Here is a 20,135-nt window from a genome sequence, read left to right as displayed (position 1 = left end):
CTTAAGGGCTTGGGGGAGCACACAGACCTGGGCACATTTGTGGCAGATGAAACTGCACCCCATAAGGGTTTTATAAGATTAAAAGGGCTTCTCTGTGTGTCAAGAATTAATGCCCTCCAGGACCAGGGCACTTCACTGGCTGTGACAGAGTGTCAGCATGTGAGCCATTAACACAGCATTCAAGTACATGACAGGCCATCGAGTGGGCCAGTGTATCTGTGTCAGAGTGCGTCTGCTATGACTGGCATTCTTTTAATTCTTTTTTTCTGCCTCAGTACGTTTTTCTGGCTCTGATTCCTGACTTGCCATTAGTTTTTTTGTTTTTACTTCAAAAGGAACATTTTGGAATGGTTGTCATTACTATAAAGTTTGTTCTGAAATGTTTGCTTTGTTTAATGTTTTCTTTAAATAACAGTGGTGCCAGTTTTGCTTTGGTGCGTATGGCACTATTTAGGGGTGTCTCTCACCCAGACGCGGTTGATCATCGGGGGCACATTATGACATCATGCTGGTGTCTGTCAGTCAGGGTTCCTCCTATAGCTGGAGTTCAAATGTCATTTTTATGTCTATTGTGTGTTATTGTTCATGTTAACAGAATTGATTTTTTAATTTCTTCTTATCTGTGTCTGTTCTGTACTGTTCTAGTGGGGCCACCTGCCCACCACTGCAATGGACTGCCCACTCCCTATAAATGCAGGGGCAACCCACCGTCCCTGAATGTGCCCGTATTGTGGTGGGTTCTCTTGTGGTTATTATTGTGCCTTTTGGATTTTTGACATCATGCTCTGTTTTTGACTTTGTTTGCTTGGCTTGCCTTGTGTGTCAGAGAACTCCCTTTGGTCTTTTTGAGCTCCATGGAGCTTGTTTTGAGTTCAAAGCATTCTTGTGAGAAATAAACTTTTTTTATTTATATCGATTCTACTTGGCCCCTTCTGCAACGAGGAGGGTTTGGTTTTTTTTTTGTCATGGTGGTTCACTTTTTTACAAGGATTTGAGCCCCAACTAGAAAAGGAAGTCTGGCTGAAATATAACAGTAAGAACATGCATTACTACAAATGTTTGTAACAATGAGCCATCTGTTGGATAGACAAATGCAATGCATATCTCTGTTAAATGCCATTTGGTATGGAACTCTTAAAATCAGCATTAACATTTATTATGCTCCATCAGTTGGAATGACAAATGCAATGTATCTTATTACTACAAATACTTGTGGTGATGTGCCATCTGTTGGAATGACAAATGCAAGGTGTATGTCGGTTATATATGCCATTCAGGCATATCATTTGTAAAAGTAGTGTAAATGTTTATGATGTGTTCTACCATCTCTTGGATTGACTCATGCAATGTATTTCATTACTACAAAAGTCTGTAGTGATGTGCCATCTGTTGGAATGATAAATGCAATGCTTATATCTGTTATATGCTGTTAGTTGAATTATTTATAAAATGTAGGGTTAAAGTTTATGATGTGTCAGCTTTTGGAATGACAAATGCAATTTATTTTATTATTACAAACGTCTGTGATGCACCATCTTTTGGATCAACTCATGCAATGTATTTCATTACCACAAATATTTGTGGTGATGTGCCATCTGTTGAAATGACAAATGCAATTCATATGTCTCTGTGATATGCCATTTGACATGGAATTCTAAAAAACAGAACTAATGTTTATCATACACCATCTGTTGGAATAAAAAATGCAATGTATTTTAGATAGATAGAGAGATAGATAGATACTGTGAGAGATAGGGGGCGTTATCTCTCCCTTGAACCCTTGTCCAAGACGTCAGACACGAGGTAAAAGTCCAAAAGTTGACTTTATTAATAATCCACAGTGCACAAAGCGCCCTCCTCTCCACTATACTCATCAAACAATACACAATAATCAATAATAAACTCTCCACCGCTCCCAAACGCGTTGCCACCCTTTCACCCAGCTCAGCTCACCGTCTGGGAGCTGCCACAGTCCTTTTATAGTCTGTGACCCGGAAGTGCTTCTGAACCCTCAGTCCATGTGACTTCTTAGCACTTCCGGGTCAGATCAAAACTCTTCTTTTTCTTCACCCTGGAAGCACGTCATTCCTTTTGTCCATGTGACTTGGACGTACTTCCGGAGCATAGGGCAAATAATAGTCTTTGGGTCTCCCTGCCACGACCCCTGGTTTTCCCGATGTTATCCAGCAGGGTTGTGGATGAAAACTCCATAGTCCATGATGCCCTGCTGGAATTTAGGGCACCTCCATGTCACAGCGAGGGCTCCCTCTGGAGGCCTGGGGGTATTGGCCAGGATGACAAGCCGGCCATAGACCACACTACAAATATTTGGAGTGATTTGCCATCTGTTGGAATGACAAATGCAATGCATATGCCTGTTATTTGCCATTTAGTTATATTATTTTTAAAATGTAGGGTTAATATTTGGGTGGCGCAGTGGTAGCGCTGCTGCCTCGCAGTTAGGAGACCCGGGGTCGCATCCCGGGTCCTCCCTGCGTGGAGTTTGTATGTTCTCCCGTGTCTGCGTGGGTTTCCTCCGGCGCTCGGTTTCCTCCCACAATCCAAAGACATGCAGGTTAGGTGGATTGGCGATTCTAAATTGGCCCTAGTGTGTGCTTGGTGTGTGGGTGTGTTTGTGTGTGTTCTGTGGTGGGTTGGCACCCTGCCCAGTGCCTGTGTTGGCTGGGATTGGCTCCAGCAGACCCCCGTGACCCTGTATTCGGATTCAGCGGGTTAGAAAATGGATGGATGGATGGGTTAATATTTATGATGTGCCATCTGTTGGAAAAACAAATAGAATGTATTTTACTATTACAAATGTTTGTGATGTGCCATGTACTGGGATGACACATGCAATGTATTTTATTATTACAAATATTTGCGGTTATGTGTCATTTGTTGAAATGACAAATGCAATGCATATATCTATTATATGTCATTTGGTATAGAATTTGTAAAAGCAGTGTTAAAGTTTATGGTGAACCATCTGTTGGAATGCAATTCAAATATCTCTATTATATAGCATTTGGTATGTGATTCGTAAAAGCAGTATTAATGTGTGTGATGCAGCATCAGTTGGATTGACACATGTAATGCATTTTATTGGTACAAATGTTTGTGATGCACCATTTTGTTGGAATGACAGACTTGGTAGACACACAGATAATTGTCCTTTTATTAAGGTGGATGTACTTGAGAATCCTAAAGCATGTAAGTCCTGAACAGTTCCAAAAATGCCCACTAGAGGGGGAGACACTATCAAAAAAAAAGCCAGCAAAGGAAAGAAGAGCAAAGTGTGGAGAATAAAAAGAATGGCCCAAGATCCAGAGAAGACCACCTCATCTGGTGACACTGGGGGTGTTATGACTTGGGCATGTATGGCTGCCACAGGTCCTGGCACACTTCTTTTCATTAATGATGGCACAATGAATTCTGAGGTGTGTAGAAATATCTGATGTGCTCAAGTTCTGGTAAAGGCCTCTAAACTCAGTGGCTGGCATTTCATCCTTCAACAAAATAATGCGCCAAACAAACTGCTGAGGACATACAGGAGTTTGTCAAAGCTAAGAAATGGAAAGCTCTTCAAGTGCCAAACCAGTCACCCAATTTAGAGAAAGAGGATAGGGAGAAATCAAAGAGAATGCATCGTTGTCCCAAAAACTATGGAGGGCACTGTATATATCTGTTAATAATAATAATAATAAAATAGTTTACATTTCTATAGTGTTTTTCTCTCTACTCAGAGTGTTTTGTGCTCCATGCAGGGAGGACACAGGACACAAACCCACAATCTTCTTACTGAAAGGCAGCAGCACTCCCATTGTGCCACCAGCATGATTATACAGTGACATTCCTTATCCTTTGTCTCAGACCACATAAGTTGGCTGGTGTTCTAGCCTGGATGGATGGTTCCTTATCTAGCTGGGAAGCCTCTGTAATGGAAGGTCATGGATGGACAAGCATCCTGGATGGGTTAGTAGCTGGTACCTTTCTCAGGCGGCAGACCATAATAACAGAATGACAAAGGAAGATTGCTTCCCAGAGCCATGTCCAGTACGCTGTATGGCAGCATCCCTCTGGTGAAGCTAAAATTTGTACAACCACAGAGCAACATGGGAGCTGTCGTTCTGATGGGCAGTCCTGTTGGGGAACTTTGGGCGCTGCCAGGGCAAGCTGCTGGGAGTGGATCGCTCCAGTTTAAGGAGGTTCTGCCGAACCTGGAAATGCTTCTTGCGTATAATGTCGTGGGACTGGAAGTATTGCTGGGTCTAATGTAAAAGTAGCCGCTCTGCCTTACTAGGGTGAGTTGGAGGCGGGAGAGGAAAAGGACAATGGACACCCTGGGGAGGAGCAGACCAGACAAGGAAGGAAAAGAAGAGTACTGTCATTGTAATTGAGATTGTGGATTGGGAAGAAACCTATACGGAGATCCTTTTGTTAAATAAAATAAGTTCATTTTGAATCTGGGACTGTCGCTGTGTAGTTGTGTTTGTGGTTTGAGGCTCTGAGACAACACCCTGAAAGATCAGACTGTCTGTCTGTTGTATTGTGTTGTCCTGTTATAAAGTGATGTTCATATTTATCTATCGATCTTTTATAAAGTGCCTTTCATTTCTATCTATCTATCTATCTATCTATCTATCTATCTATCTATCTATCTATCTATCTATTATATATTGCATTTCAAATCTATATGTCTATTACATAGTGCCTTTCATATCTATCTATCTATCTATTATATAGTGCCTTTCAAATCTATATGTCTGTTACATAGTACCTTTCACATCTATCTATCATATATTGTCTTTCGTATTTATCTATATATTGTAACGTCCCATCAAATAAACACACTCAGGAGCCGCTTGTCCGGGGAAGTCTTCCAAATGCTGACTGGCTTTTTATTAAATATGCCACGATATAAACGGTTCCCTACCGCCGCTTGTTGTCTGGGTCACGGGGACTCCTCCAAAATAATAAAGATAAATCACCTTCATTCTATCTACCTCTCTTAAAATGTTCACTTCCTTCTACCACCTGATGATGTAATCCTTTATGCTCCAGCCTCCCCAACTACCACTTCCAGCCACCACCTCCCCTTTTCATCACGCACCATTAATTAACCCAGATCCCTGTCACTCAACTCTCTCTCTCTCTAAGGAGGTGCCCCAAGCCCTTACAAACAGTGCTCCCCCAAGACTCCACCCCAACACTGCTTTCCAGTCCCTACAGCAATGGCAAGATGCGTCACAATATTATATGGTGCTGTTCAAATTTATACATCTGTTATATAGTGCTTTTCATATCTATCTATCTATCTATCTATCTATCTATCTATCTATCTATCTATCTATCTATCTATCTATCTATCTATCTATCTATCTATCTATCTATCTATCATATAGTGCCTTTCATATTTATATATTTGTTATATAGTGCCTTTCAAATCTATCTATCTATCATATAGTGCCTTTCATATCTATCTATCTATCTATCTATCTATCTATCTATCTATCTATCTATCTATCTATCATATAGTGCCTTTCATATTTATATATTTGTTATATAGTGCCTTTCAAATCTACCTGTCTGTTATATAGTGCTTTTCATATCTATCTATTTACCTTAAAGTAACGTTCAATTCTATCTGAAGGAAACTTTTTTTCTTTTTATTTTCGCATGCTGCTACAGTATAGATTAATATCTCTATTTTTCTTCATTTTTGTAAAGTTTTATCTGGGTTTTTCTGTGAATATATTTGTTCTGGGAGTGTCATTATCTCAAATAATAAAGAATAAGTGTTTAATTGTCAACTTTTCGCTAGGCTAGGGCATATTCGCTATTCTAAGAAGTAGAAGAAATGTAGATAACAATGCATTGCCTACAGATGTTTAGTGGTTTGAAGTTTTTGTTAAAAGCAGATTAAAAACAGAATGTGCTTATTATGAGCAGACCGATGACATTAATACCTTTAAATGCATATGGGGTGCTGACGAAGTATTGTGCACGGTAGATAATAGGGAATTAATTATGGGCTGGTGATGGAGGTTTGCTTTCTGACTGATGGCAGTTTTTGGTTTTGGTTGATTTTTTTGTGATGATTTTCAGTTTTGTTGTTTATTTGATTTGACGTATAACTGCCGTTATTGTTGTTCTGTTTAGTAAAGGAATGTTAAAAGTAAAAAGTTGTGTAGTGCCACACATATCCGTCTGTCTAACTATTGCGCTAAAAACACAATAAACGGACTTCACAGACTTGCGTGTCTGCCCGATTGCCCCAGAGTGTTTGTGTTCATGCCGATGCCAACCCAAGTAGCTCCGGTCTCCGGAGACCCTCAACTTCCCCTTTACAATCAAAGAATGAACAGCGCGGAGTCGTTCGGCTTACCCGCGCAGCTGCGCGCAAGTACCTCGAGTAGCCGCTAGATGTCAGCCATGTTCAGGGTACCACGGCGCGCAGACAGGAAGTGATGCACAGAAGCGGGTAACGGGTTTTTTTTTTTGGCAAGGTGGCAGCGGCGTGGCTTGTGTGGCTTCCATTGTCGCTGGTTGGCTCTGCCCGGGCAATTGCGTGATCAGAGCCCGCGTCTGCAGCACCGGCTGGGCGTCAGCTCTTCATTCTGTTGACTTTTATCGTTGATTCCAAAGGGGCAACGCAGAGCAGCACAGCGTCAATCAGTTGACTTTCTGCTTCCAGGAGTTGGCCGCCGATGACAAGCGGCACCGTTTCGGCCCGTCTCCCGCTCTGCCCGCCCCCGCCGACGGTGGCCCGGACTCCCCATCCCCTAGATGGCGGCCATATTGGCCGGGTGGTCGTCGGCAGCCAGGTATCCCGGAAGTGACGCGTCTCACCCCGGAAGGCGGAGGGGGGGCCGCAGAGAGCAAGATGGCAGCGAAATCTGATGGTGTGGGGGTCGTTACCGGTTTCGCCCAGCTGCACAACCTGGACGAGACGGTGGGGAACGGAGAAGGGGAGCCGGGGGAGAGCAGCTCCATCCACATTTGCCACTGCTGCAACACGTCGTCATGCTACTGGGGCTGCAGGAGCGCTTGCCTCCGCTCTCTCCTGGGGACGGCGAAGGGGCGAGAAGCCCGGCGGTCGCTACCGCAGGAGGAGCGCCTCTGGCTCGATTGTCTGTGGATCGTCCTGGCGCTTCTGGTCTTCTTCTGGGACGTGGGCACCGACCTGTGGCTGGCCGTGGACTACTACACCAAACGGGACTACCTGTGGTTCGGACTGACCCTGTTCTTCGTGCTCGTGCCCTCGGTGCTGGTGCAGATCCTGAGCTTCAGGTGGTTCGTGCAGGACTACACAGGGGGTGGACTTGGGGCCGTGGAGGGGCTCAGTCGAAGAGCCCCTGCTGCCATGGGAGTAGCTGGCCGCCGTGCTGGTGGGGATAGGTGCTGTCGACTGTCGGTGTGGATTTGGCAGTCAGTCATTCACATCCTGCAGATGGGGCAAGTCTGGAGGTAAGGCTCTCTACACGCAAATCTGTCTGTGTGTGAGTGTGAGTGTGAGTGTGAGTGTGTGTGTGTGTGTGTGTGTGTGCGTGCGTGTGCGTGCGTTTGTGTGCGCGCGCTCTCTCCTTCACTGTCCCACTCCCCCACCTGGCTCTGTCACCCGGGTGCATGTCACGCCGCCGCCACCTCCGCCGCCTTCACCTGTGCCGAGGAGAGAGAGAGAGAGAGAGGGGGGCTTGTGGGCTGGGGACGGAGAAAGCAAGTTGGAGGTGCAACGAACTCGCCTGATGTGCGAAAAGAGTGCGGCATCCACCGCAGCGCAGCGCCGACATTAGCGGTAGGCACTGGGGCAGAGCTCACCGCATCGAGCGGTCCCAGGTGTGTGGGCACTGCAGTGCCACCGCTCTAGCGGCTTTACGGCTCGGCACCTGGAGTAGGCACGGCCCGGCTGGTGTTCACTGCAACGTCTTGGCTTCTTTGAGCCCCTCGGAGGATGTGCTGGGGTGGCGATCAGAGTAGCGTTTTGGTTCATGGCTTTCAGTGTGTGTGTGTGTGTGTGTGTGATGGAGCGCCGCTCACTTGATCCTGACAAAAAGACCCCCGCCCCCCCAACTCATTAATTTGTCATGCTTCCCACATCTCCAGGTGTGTGCACAGGAGTAACACTTCCAGCACTGTGGGGACTGGTCCTGTCTGTACATCATGGCGTGGCAATACAACACATGAGTGGTCTCTGTTTCGGGGGGGGAATGAATACAGAAGTGTCTTGGTTCATCTCCTTATATGTGTGTGGAATGGAGTGCTGGCCCCGTGATGACTTGATCAGGCTCCCCACTTCTCCAGATGTGTGCTCTGGAGTGCCACTGGTTCAGTCTCTACATTGTGAGGAGCCAATCTTTAAAATGCGTGGGTTCAGTCTTTAGATCAGTAGATGGCAAAGCGTACAGCCTCATGATGGCTCCAGTTGAGAATGTGCGATGGCCGGAGGAGATCACAGCAGCGTCTTGGTTTGTGTCTTTCAACGTGTGTGCAGTGGAGTGGTGCTCACTTGATCTTGGACCCCATCATTAATTTATGATGCACTCTACATCTCCAGCTTTGTGCACAGGAGCGATACTTGTGTGATGGCCTGTGTGGGTGGACTGGTTCAGTCCGTACATCATGATGGCTTCTGTGAAGAATGTGCTGGGGAGGCAATCGGAGCAGCGTCTTGGTTCATGTGTTTGAAATTTGTGTTGAATGGAGTGGTCCTCGCTTGATCACAAGCCCTCCATCCCCAGGTTTAGGTATCCTTGATGTAGAGTGTGAACTGGTTCAGTCTGTACATCATTATGGAGCAACACCTACCACAACATTCATCTGTTTAAATGTGTGTTGGAACGGAGTGATCCTCACTTTATTGAGGCCCCAACCGTGATTACTTGAGCAGGCTCCTCACGTTTCCAGATGTTTGCTCACTCACTCACTCACTACACATTGTGGACTGGTTCAGTCTGTTCATCATGATGGTTTCTGTCAATAATGTGCAGGGGAGGCAATCAGAGCAGCGTCTTGGTTCATGTGTTTGAAATTTGTGTTGAATGGAGTAGTCCTTGCTTGATCACAAGCCCTCCATCCCCAGGTTTAGGTATCCTTGATGTAGAGTGTGAACTGGTTCAGTCTGTACATCATTATGGAGCAACACCTACCACAACGTGATGGCTTCCATTGAGAATGTGCTGGGGAGGCAATCCCAGAAGTATCCTGGTTCATCTCTTTAAATGTGTGTGGAATGGAGTGGTCCTCACTTGATTGAGGACCCACCCATGCTTACTTGAGCAGGCTCCTCACATTTCCAGATGTTTGCTCACTCACTCACTCACTACACCATGTGGACTGGTTCAGTCTGTTCATCATGATGGTTTCTGTCAATAATGTGCAGGGGAGGCAATCAGAGCAGCGTCTTGGTTCATGTGTTTGAAATTTGTGTTGAATGGAGTGGTCCTCGCTTGATCACAAGCCCTCCATCCCCAGGTTTAGGTATCCTTGATGTAGAGTGTGGACTGGTTCAGTCTGTACATCATTATGGAGCAACACCTACCACAACGTGATGGCCTCCATTGAGAATGTCCTGGGGAGGCAATCCCAGAAGTATCCTGGTTCATCTCTTTAAATGTGTGTGGAATGGAGTGGTCCTCACTTGATTGAGGACCCACCCATGCTTACTTGATCAGGCTCCTCACATTTCCAGATGTTTGCTCACTCACTCACTCACTACACCATGTGGACTGGTTCAGTCTGTTCATCATGATGGTTTCTGTCAAGAATGTGCTGGGGAGGCAATCGGAGCAGCGTCTTGGTTCATGTGTTTGAAATTTGTGTTGAATGGAGTGGTCCTCGCTTGATCACAAGCCCTCCATCCCCAGGTTTAGGTATCCTTGATGTAGAGTGTGGACTGGTTCAGTCTGTACATCATTATGGAGCAACACCTACCACAACATTCATCTGTTTAAATCTGTGTTGGAACGGAGTGGTCCTCACTTGATTGAGGGGACCAAATGATTACTTGATCAGGCTCCTCACATTTCCAGATGTTTGCTCACTCACTCACTCCATCATGTGGACTGGTTCAGTCTGTTCATCATGATGGCTTCTGTTTTGAGAATGTACTGGGGAGGAGATCCTAGAAGTTTCTTGGTTCGTGTCTTTCAATGTGTGTGCAATGGAGTGGTCATTTATTTGATTGAGTGCCCCATGATTACCTGATCAAGCTCTCTTGGTTTGTGTCTTACAATGTGTGTCCAATGGAGTGGTGCTCACTTGATCTTGGACCCTTCATCATTAATTTATCATGTTCTCTACGTCTCCAGGTCTGTGCACAGCAGCGTTGCTCACTGCGAGGCGTGGACTGGTTCAGTCTGTACATCTTGATGGGGCAACACCTACCACATCGTGGTGGCTTCCGTCAAGAATGTGCTGAGGAGGCATACGTTTCATACGTTTCAAATTTGTATTGCTACTCGCTTCGTGGGCTTCGTATAGGTAACCTTGATGTAGAGTGTGGACTGTTTCCATCATTATGGCGCAACACCTACCATATTGTGATGGCTTCCATTGAGAATGTGCCTGGGAGGCGATCCCAGAAATGTTCTGACTCATCTCTTTCAATGTGTGTGGAACGGAGTGGTCCTCACTTGATTGAGAGCCCCCCGTGATTGTTTGATCAAGCTCCTCACATCTCCAGATGTGTGCTCTGGAGTAACATGTCCACCACGTGGACTGGTTCAGTCTGTTCATCATGATGGCTCCTGTCGAGAATGTGCTGTGGAGGCGGTCACAAGACATACGTCCATGAGATTAAATGTGTGCGGACTGGAGTGCTACTTGCTTCATCTTGGGCTCTTCATCTCCAGGTGTAGGCAGAGTGGTACTACTGGTTCAGTTTGTAACCCATCATGGGGCGACACATACAACGTCACGATGGCTCCAGTTGAGAATGTGCAGACAGCAGCGTCTCAGTTCATATCTTACAGTTCATATTCATATTACAGGGCCCCTAAACTGTGGAGTGGTCTTCCTGCTTCTATAAGAGATGCCCCTTCGGTCCCAGCCTTTAAATCCTGGCTGAAGACTCACGACTTCAGTTATAGCACACCCTGACTAGAGCTGCTGATTAACTGTACAGACTGCATCTCTGTTGTTAGTCATTAGCACTAAAACATAAGTAACATGATAGTTAGAATTTGTTACTAACCCTTACATATTCTGTTTTTGTTCTCGGTACCCAAATGTGGCAATTGGTGCCACGGCCCACCTGCCGAGTTGTCTGCCTGCCTGTGGTAAAGTCATCCCTGATGGAGGATCACAGGAATCATGGGAAAAAGGGGTCCTTTCATCGGATTGGCTGGCCGAGCAACATTTCAGCCGTGGAATGGCCAAATGGGGAGGCAGCTTGATGGATGAGGTCTCCAGGACTCTAAAAATATCCAAATTTTATTACGTGATATCATCTACTGTTAAATTCTGCTCCGTACTTCTAAAATTTTTATTTTTATGCCGTATTAAGGATTTGTTCTGTTCTGTGTATTGTGTTGTATTGACCCCCTTCTTTTTGACACCCACTGCATGCCCAACCTACCTGGAACGGGGTCTCTCTTTGAACTGCCTTTCCCGAGGTTTCTTCCATTTTTCCCTGCACGTTTTTTTTTTTTTTGGGAGTTTTCCTTTGTCTTCTCAGAGAGTCAAGGTTGGGGGGCTGTCAAGAGGCGGGGCCCGTTAAAGCCCGTTGCGGCACTTCCTGTGTGATTTTGGGCTATACAAAAATAAACTGTATTGTATCTTTCAAAAATTTATGTGGAATGGCGCGGCACTCACTTGATTGTGGGCCCCCGTGATTAACTGGTTATGCTTCCTGTATGTCCAGGTGTGTACACAGGAGGGACGCTCACTGCACTGTGTGAACTGGTTCAGTCTGTACACCATTATGGGGCAACACATACAACATCATGATGGCTCCAGTTGAGAATGTGCCTTATGATCGCAGCTTTGTCCTGGTTTAATGGAGTGGGACTTGTATTCTGTAATTATTTAATACAATTTGTTTTTGTGTAGCCCAAAATCACACAAGACGGGCCGCAATGGGCTTTAACAGGCTCTGCCGTCTGACAGCCCCCCAGCCTTGACTCTCTAAGAAGACCAGAAGAAAAAACCTTGTCGGGGAAATGGAAGAAATCGCAGGAGAGGCAGGAGAGGGAGAGGGAGAGAGAGAGAGAGACAGAGAGACAGACCGAGAGAGACAGAGACCCCCTTTCCAGGTAGGTTGGGCTTAGAGAGAGACCCCCTTTCCAGGTAGGTTGGGCTTGCAGTGAGTGTCAGGGGGTCAATACAATAAAATACCCTGAACAGAACACAAGTCGCCCTCAATACAATATAATAGTGCAATAGAAATATCACAAGTACGGAGCAGAATTCAACAGTAGGTGATATCCCATAATACGATTTGGATTTGTTCAGAGTCCTGGAGACCTCCGCCATCAAGCTTGCCTCCCCCCTATTGGCCATTCTACAGCTAAAACAGCGCTGGGCCAGCCAATCCGATGAAAGGACGATTCCAGAGATGACTTGACCTTAGGCAGGGCAAAACAAACCCTAATTACGTGCCCTGTGGTTACTTGGTCAAGCGCCCCTCATCTCCAGGCGTGGCACAGGGGTGATACCACCTGAACTGTGTGAAATGGTCTGCCCTTCATTATGGGGCTGCACATCATGGTGGCTTCCAGTTGAGACATCACCAGACGCGTGTTCATGTGTTTAAATACGCGTGGAGTGGAGCGCTACTCACTTCATCGTGGGCTCTTCATCTCCAATTGTGGGCAAGGTTGCCACAGGGAGTGGCACTGGTTTAGTCTGTACACCATTATGGAGCAACACCTACCACAATGTGATAGCCTCCGTTGAGAATATGCCTGTACACCATTATGGGGCATTACATCACGATGGGTCCAGTTTAGAAGGTGCCGGTGAGGCGATCTCACCAGCATCTTAGTTGGAATGGTTCTCGTATATGATTGTGGACCCCTTGATTACACTCCCTGCATCTCCAGGAGTGTGCCCGCTCACTACAGAGTGTGGTACTGGTCAAGTCAGTGCTTCATTATGGGGCAACACATAGAACATCCTGATGGCTCCAGTTGTGGATATGCTGGACGGGCGATCACAGCATCGTCTTGGTTCATATCTTTCAATGTGTGTGGAACGGAGTGGTCCTCACTTGATTGAGAGCCCCCCCGTGATTGTTTGATCAAGCTCCTCACATCTCCAGATGTGTGCTCTGGAGTAACATGTCCACCACGTGGACTGGTTCAGTCTGTTCATCATGATGGCTCCTGTCGAGAATGTGCTGGGGAGGCGATCACAAGACATACGCCCATGAGATTAAATGTGTGCAGACTTGGTCTGCTACTCACCTCATCTTGGGCTCTTCATCTCCAGTTGTGGGCAAGGTTGCTGCAGGGAGTGGCACTGGTTTAGTCTGTACACCATTATGGGGCATTACATCACGATGGGTCCAGTTTAGAATGTGCCGGTGAGGTGATCTCACCAGTGTCTTGGCTGGAATGGTTCTCATATATGATTGTGGACCCCTTGATTACACTCCCTGCATCTCCAGGTTTGTGCCCGCTCACTACAGAGTGTGGTACTGGTCAAGTCAGTGCTTCATTATGGGGCAGCACATAGAACATCATGATGGCTTCAGTTGTGGATATGCTGGACGGGCGATGACAGCAGCGTCTTGGTTCATATCTTTCAATGTGTGTGGAACGGCGCGGCACTCGCTTGATCGTGGGCCCTGTTGTTAGTTTTCCGTGCTCTTCACATCTCCAGGCTGGCGCTCAAGAGTAATTGTGCGCTGCATTGCGTCATCTGGTTCAGTCTGTACATCATGGTGATCAGAGCAGAGTCTTGTTTCTTGGTATTGAATATGTGTGGAGTTGGGTGGTAATCAGTTGATCTTGGACCCCCCCCGGGATTACTTCATCGTGTTTCGCACGTGTCGTGGTCTGTGCACCCTCGCTGTAGATTGTGGTGCTGTGGGCAATGCACACCACGTCTTGATGGCTCTAGTAGTGTGCACCTCATCATGGCTTCTCTGGACTGGGGTGGCACTTGGTGATGTGCTGTGGCGCTCACTGGTGTCACCGTTCCCATAACTCTACCGGTATCCACCGCCTTAACCATCCCAGTACTGTATAATGATTTTCACGGTGCCTGCTGGTTGCTTTGATGTCCTGCATACTGACTGTGTGTCGATGATGAGCGTCTTTCTTGAACCTCTGTGTCTTTTGAAAGGAGACCGGTTGGCATTGTAAGGCTTTGTTTTGCTAGTGGCTTGGGACAAACTCTCCATATCATTGTGGGGGCAGTGCACACCGTGTCATGATGGCCCCAGTTGTGGGCACTGTGTCATGACTCCCCTGAACTGGGGTGGCACTCGGTGCTGTGCTGTGGTACTCACTGGTGTCACCGCTCCCATAGCTCTTAACTGTGTACGCTGCCTCCGCAATCCCAGTATAACAATTTCTCTTGTTTGACCACTGGTTGCTTTGATGTCCTGCATAGTGAGTGTGTGTTGATGGTGGGCATCTTTCTCGAACCTCTGGGACCTGTGAAAAGGGGGGAGGGGGGGCTATGGGTTGGCATTGTTTTGTACACGGCTTGGGACAAACTCTTTAAGCTTCAGACTTGGGGGCATATGGCTCCATGGTTATTCGCTGCAACAGCAATCCCAGTATAACGTTTCTTACGTTGCCCGCTGGTTGCTTTGATTTCCTGCACACGGACTGTGTGTTGCCCTCAAGTGTCTTCTTTGAACCCGTGTGCCTTTTCAAAGGGGAATTGGGGACTGGCATGGTACGACTTTCTTTTGCAAGTGACTTGGGACAAACCCTTAAGGTTCAGACTGGGTCAGTCTCCATATCATTGAGGGGGCAGTGCACGCCGTGACATGATGGCTCCAGCTGTGGGCACTGTGTCATGGCTGCAAAGGACTGGGGTGGCACTCGGTGCTATGCTGTGGTACTCACTGGTGTCATCGCTTTCATAACTCTGTGGGAATACATTTCCATAGCAATCCCAGTATAACGATTTCTCTTGTTTGACCACTGGTTGCTTTGATGTCCTGCATAGTGACAACATCATGACTGGCATCCGAGGCGATCACCGAAGCTTCTTGGTCCGTGCGTCGGAGTCTTTTTTTGAGTCCATGTGCCTGTTCAAAGGGAATTGGGGACTGGCATGGTACGACTTTGTTTTGCAAGTGGCTTGGGACAAACCCTTAAGCTTCAGACTTGGGGGCATATGGCTCCACGGTTATTCGCTGCCACAGCAGTCCCAGTATAACGTTTCTTACGTTGCCCGCTGGTTGCTTTGATGTCCTGCACACGGACTGTGTGTTGCCCTCACGTGTCTTCTTTGAACCCGTGTGCCTTTTCAAAGGGGAATTGGGGACTGGCATGGTACGACTTTGTTTTGCAAGTGGCTTGGGACAAACTATTAAGGTTCAGACTGGGTCATTCTCTGTGTCATTGAGGGGGCAGTGCACGTCGTGACATGATGGCTCCAGTTGTCTGCACTGTGTCATGGCTCCCCTGGAGTGGGGTGGCACTCGTTGCCATAGCAATCCCAGTATAACTCTTCTTGTGTTGCCCACTGGTTGCTTTAATGCCCTGCATAGTGACAGCATCATGATGGCTCCTGTTGAGAATGTGTCACAGAAATGGCGTGCCAGTGTCTTTCTTGAGTCTGTGGGGAATGCGGTGGCGGGCATTGTAAGGCTTTGTTTTTGAGGGCCCTTTAAGCTTTTCTTGCTCAGAATAAATAAAATAAGACCAAGAAAGAAGCCTCTCGATGTTTAAAACGTCTTAGGCGTATGTAGGAGGTGTAGTTGGCCACACTTGGTGGCTCGTGTGTGACGGAGCAGATGAGGACACTGTGCCAAGTCTCCCTGAGAGCAGACTTCATCCCTTTACAACTAGTGGGGTGCACTTTGCAAGTGGCTTCGGGACGGACCCTTCTGTGCTTCATCGTCAAAGGCGTTGGGGACATCGGTATCCGTCGACTACGCACCTTCATGCTGGCCGCCATGCCAGGCCGTGTGGGAGGTTTTACGCGGCGCTGCTTTCTGGCTTCTGGCCGTGTGACGGAGCGACTCAGGACGCTGTGCTTGTTCCCTTGGAAAGAAACGTCAGTCCTTTTTAAACCAGTGGGGTGGCATCTACTGTCCCCGTGGCCCAAAGGTGAAGTCACCCCGTCACTGGAGCGGTCGGTCCTGGGCAAGTCATCCGAGGTGGCAGTTTTTATTTTACCGCGGCTGGCTTGTCGTCGTGCCGTTTTGCTGTCCGCAAACACGTAGCAGTTGCTGTTTTTGTTTGTTTTCTCTGTAGCACAGTCGCAGATTTCTTTCTTGGCAGTTGGAGGAGCCATATGTTTGATTTCTGTTAAGGAATGTGATGTGCTTCTGCCAGGAAATCCAGACTGAGCTGATAGGCCTTTGTGTACAAAGTGACAGACTGGCTGACCAAACTCGCTAATGGCTGGCGGGCTTTGTACTAAGCGGGTTAGCAGGGGTCTGATATCCAGTCAGTGTGTCCCCTACCCAAAGTACAAAGAGTGCCGGGTCTCGAGCTGAAGTGCATTCTGGTCGGATTAACTCGGGATACTCCGTGTCTCCAACTGTTAAGTTCTTGTCAAAATGAAATCATTTATATAACGGCGGAGCGCTGGCTCTGAGGCTAGGGATCTGCGCTGGCAGTCGGAAGGTTCCCAAATCGAATCCCGTATACGCCAGCAGTGACTCGACTCCATTGGGCCCTTAACCTTGACCCGGTAATCTGCATCCAGGCCTGCTCCTCCATCTTAAAGGGTGTCACACACGTGCGCATGGGGGGCGAGGCAGCTAAAGGGCTCGAAGGAAGGTAATTCCACACCAGACCAGGGGGTGACGAGGTGCACTGCAGACCCGTTATGAGAAATTCCTCCTGGAAACCATGATGTCACCTCCGGTCAGGAGCCCCATGATATCACTTCTGGTTTACAAGTTGCCCCTTCCAGTCACGAGCCCCATGACGTCACTTCTGGTCTAGAAGATGTCACCTCCGGTCAGGAGCCCCATGATATCACTTCTGGTCTACAAGGTGTTCTTTCTAGTCACATGCCCAATGATTTCACTTCTGGTCTAAAAGGTGCCCCTTCTGGTCACAAGCTCCGATGATGCCCCTTCTGGTCACGAGCTCCAATGATGCCCCTTCCAGTCATGAGCCCCATGACGTCACTCCCAGTTCTAGAAGACGTCACCTCTGGTCAGGAGCCCCATGATTTCACTTCTGGTCTACAAGGTGCCCCTTCCTCCAGTCATGAGCCTCATGATGTCACTTCCGGTCTAGTCGGTGCCACTTCCGGTCTAGAAGACACCCCTTCCGGTCACAAGCCCCATGATGTCACTTCTGGTCTAGAAGGTGCCCCTTCTGGTCACGAGCTCCGATGATGCCCCTTCCAGTCACGAGCCCCATGACGTCACTTCCGTTCTAGAAGACGTCACCTCTGGTCAGGAGCCCCATGGTTTCACTTCTGGTCTACAAGGTGCCCCTTCCTCCAGTCATGAGCCTCATGATGTCACTTCCGGTCTAGTCGGTGCCCCTTCCAGTCACAAGCTCTGATAATCTCACTTCCAGTCTAGAAGACACCCCTTCCGGTCACAAGCCCCATGATGTCACTTCTGGTCTAGAAGGTGCCCCTTCTGGTCACGAGCTCCGATGATGCCCCTTCTGGTCACGAGCCCCATGACGACACTTCCGGTCAAAGGTGGTGCCCCTTTTGGTCATATGCCCGATGATGTCATTTCTGGTGCAGAAGGCGCCCCTTCCAGTCACGAGCTCCGATGATGTTATTTCCGGTTCCAGCCATAATTCCCTCCCCTCCTCTGCCGCACTTGAAATAGCCACCGTCTCAACCGCATCAGTCAGTTCTGTTTTGGACTCGAACCCGTACACATCTGTACTTAAACTCTTTCTATTTGCAGCCAGGAAACATTAAGACATTATACAGGTGGCTACCCCAAATCTTATCTTTTTATGGCTCTTGTCTCATCTTTGAAAAGGGAGAACTTTTTTGGTGCCAGGATTGGCACTCCAGCCTCCATTTAAAAAAAAAAAAAAAAACAAAAACTCGCACTTTGTGGTGCTGAGGTGTCACCCACCATACTTGGGTCCCAATCAGGGTGGTCGATCGCGTGGTTGGTGTGGCGACGTGTTGTAAAATCAGCGCTGAATCCCAACCTCTCTCCTCTTACGATATGTGATCGCCAGCTGGACTCTCTTGGCACTTTGTCACCATTCTGTGCTCAAAAACTTTATGAAATAACATCCGTTATATTGTCAAAAGTATTGGGACCCTGAATTCAGCTGTTCCAGTCACTTCCATGGCCACAGGTGTATAACATCGAGCACCCCGGCCTGCAGACGGCTTCCGCAAACATTTGTGACAGAATGGGTCGCTCTCAGGAGCTCAGGACATTCAAGCCTGGTACCGTGAGAGGATGCCACCTGTGCAGTAAGTCAATTCATGACATTTCCTCACTACCAACTGTTAGTGGAATTATAACAAAGTGGAAGGAACAACAGCAACTCGGCCATGAAGTGGTAGGCCACGTCAAATCACAGAGCGGGGACAGTGCATGCTGAGGTGGGCAGGAGTTGCCAACTTTCTGTACAGTCAATAGCTACAACAACAACATTTATTTCTATGGCACATTTTCATACAAATAATGGAGCTCATAGTGCTTTACATGATGAAGAAAACAGAAAAAAAGACAAAGTGAAAATTAGGGAACACTAATTAATATAGAATAAGAGTAAGGTCCGATGGCCAGGGAGGACAGAAAAAACAAAAAAAAAAAAACTCCAGACGGCAGGAGAAAAAAATAAAATCTGCAGGGGTCCGGACCATGAGACCACCCAGTCCCCTCTGGGCATTCTACCTAACATAAAAGAAACAGTCCTCTTTGTATTTAGGGTTCTCACGGAAGGACTTGATGATGATGGTCATGTAGACTTCTGGCTTTTAATCCATCATGATGCTTTGATTAGGTGGTGATGGCACAGGTCACTACTGGAAAAAGAAACAGAAGAGAGAGTAGGGGTCAGTACGGATTTTATAGCTACCATGAATAGTTATGGTAATGAACTGAACATACAGAGCATCAGGATTAAATTAAAGTGAAGTTATGAGAAGGCCATGTTACAGTAATGTGTTTTCAGCCGTGTTTTAAACTGCTCCACCGTATCAGCCTGGTGAATTCCTATTGGCAGGCTGTTCCAGATTTTAGGTGCCTAACAGCAGAAGGCCGCCCGCCTCGCCACTTCTTTTAAGATCAGCTTTTGGAATTTTAAGGAGACACCCCTTATATTTGGAATATAAGATGTCAGACATTCCAATATATAAGATGGGGTGAGATTATTTAAGGCTTTATCAACCATAAGCAGAATTTTAAAGTCAATTCTGAAAGACACAGGTAACCAGTGTAGTGACATCAAAACTGGAGAAATGTGCTCGGATTTTCTTTTCCTAGTTAGGATTCTAGCAGCTGTAGGAACATCACGGTGCTTTGACTAGGTGGTGGTGGCGGCGCAGGTCGCTACCACAGAAAACTGGGAAAGAAACAGAAGAGAGAGTAGGGGTACAGACCTCCGAAAGTTCAAGAACAGTGCAGCGTAGAGAGCGAGCTTCATGGAATGAATGGGTCTCCATGGCCGAGCAGCTGCAGCCAAGCCTGACATCACCAAGTGCAGTGCAAAGCGGCGGATGCCTGCCACTGGACTCTCGAGCAGTGCAGACGTGTCCTCTGTCCAGGAGAACGGGACTGCCTGACTGCATTGTGCCAAGTGTGCCAAGAGGGGAGGGTTATGGTGTGGGGTTGGACTTGGCCCCTTAGTTCCAGTGAAAGGGACTCTTAATGCTTCAGCATATGAGGCCATTTTGGAGAACTTTGTGGGACCAGTTTGGTGATGGCAACATGACTGGGCACACACCAGTGCACAAAGCAAGGTCTATATAAAGAAATGGAGGAGCGAGTTTGGTGTGGAGGAACTTGACTGGCCTGCACAGAGAGAGCCCTGACCGACGTCAACCCGACAGAACACCTT

General features: G+C 47.4%; 1 protein-coding gene across 1 annotated transcript in view; it reads left to right on the top strand.

Moving 5' to 3' along the window:
- The first annotated feature begins 6,441 nt into the window (after positions 1-6,441).
- Positions 6,442-20,135, top strand: part of xkr6b (XK, Kell blood group complex subunit-related family, member 6b) — a 333,932-nt gene continuing 320,238 nt past the window's right edge. The window contains exon 1 of the mRNA XM_039749461.1: positions 6,442-7,467. Coding sequence (XP_039605395.1) covers positions 6,884-7,467 — 584 coding nt within the window. The 5' untranslated portion in view covers positions 6,442-6,883. The remainder of the gene's footprint in view (positions 7,468-20,135) is intronic.

Source organism: Polypterus senegalus, chromosome 3 (genome assembly GCF_016835505.1).
Source record: "Polypterus senegalus isolate Bchr_013 chromosome 3, ASM1683550v1, whole genome shotgun sequence".
In the NCBI taxonomy this organism is placed as follows: domain Eukaryota; kingdom Metazoa; phylum Chordata; class Cladistia; order Polypteriformes; family Polypteridae; genus Polypterus; species Polypterus senegalus.
This window is presented reverse-complemented; position numbering and strand designations above follow the sequence as displayed.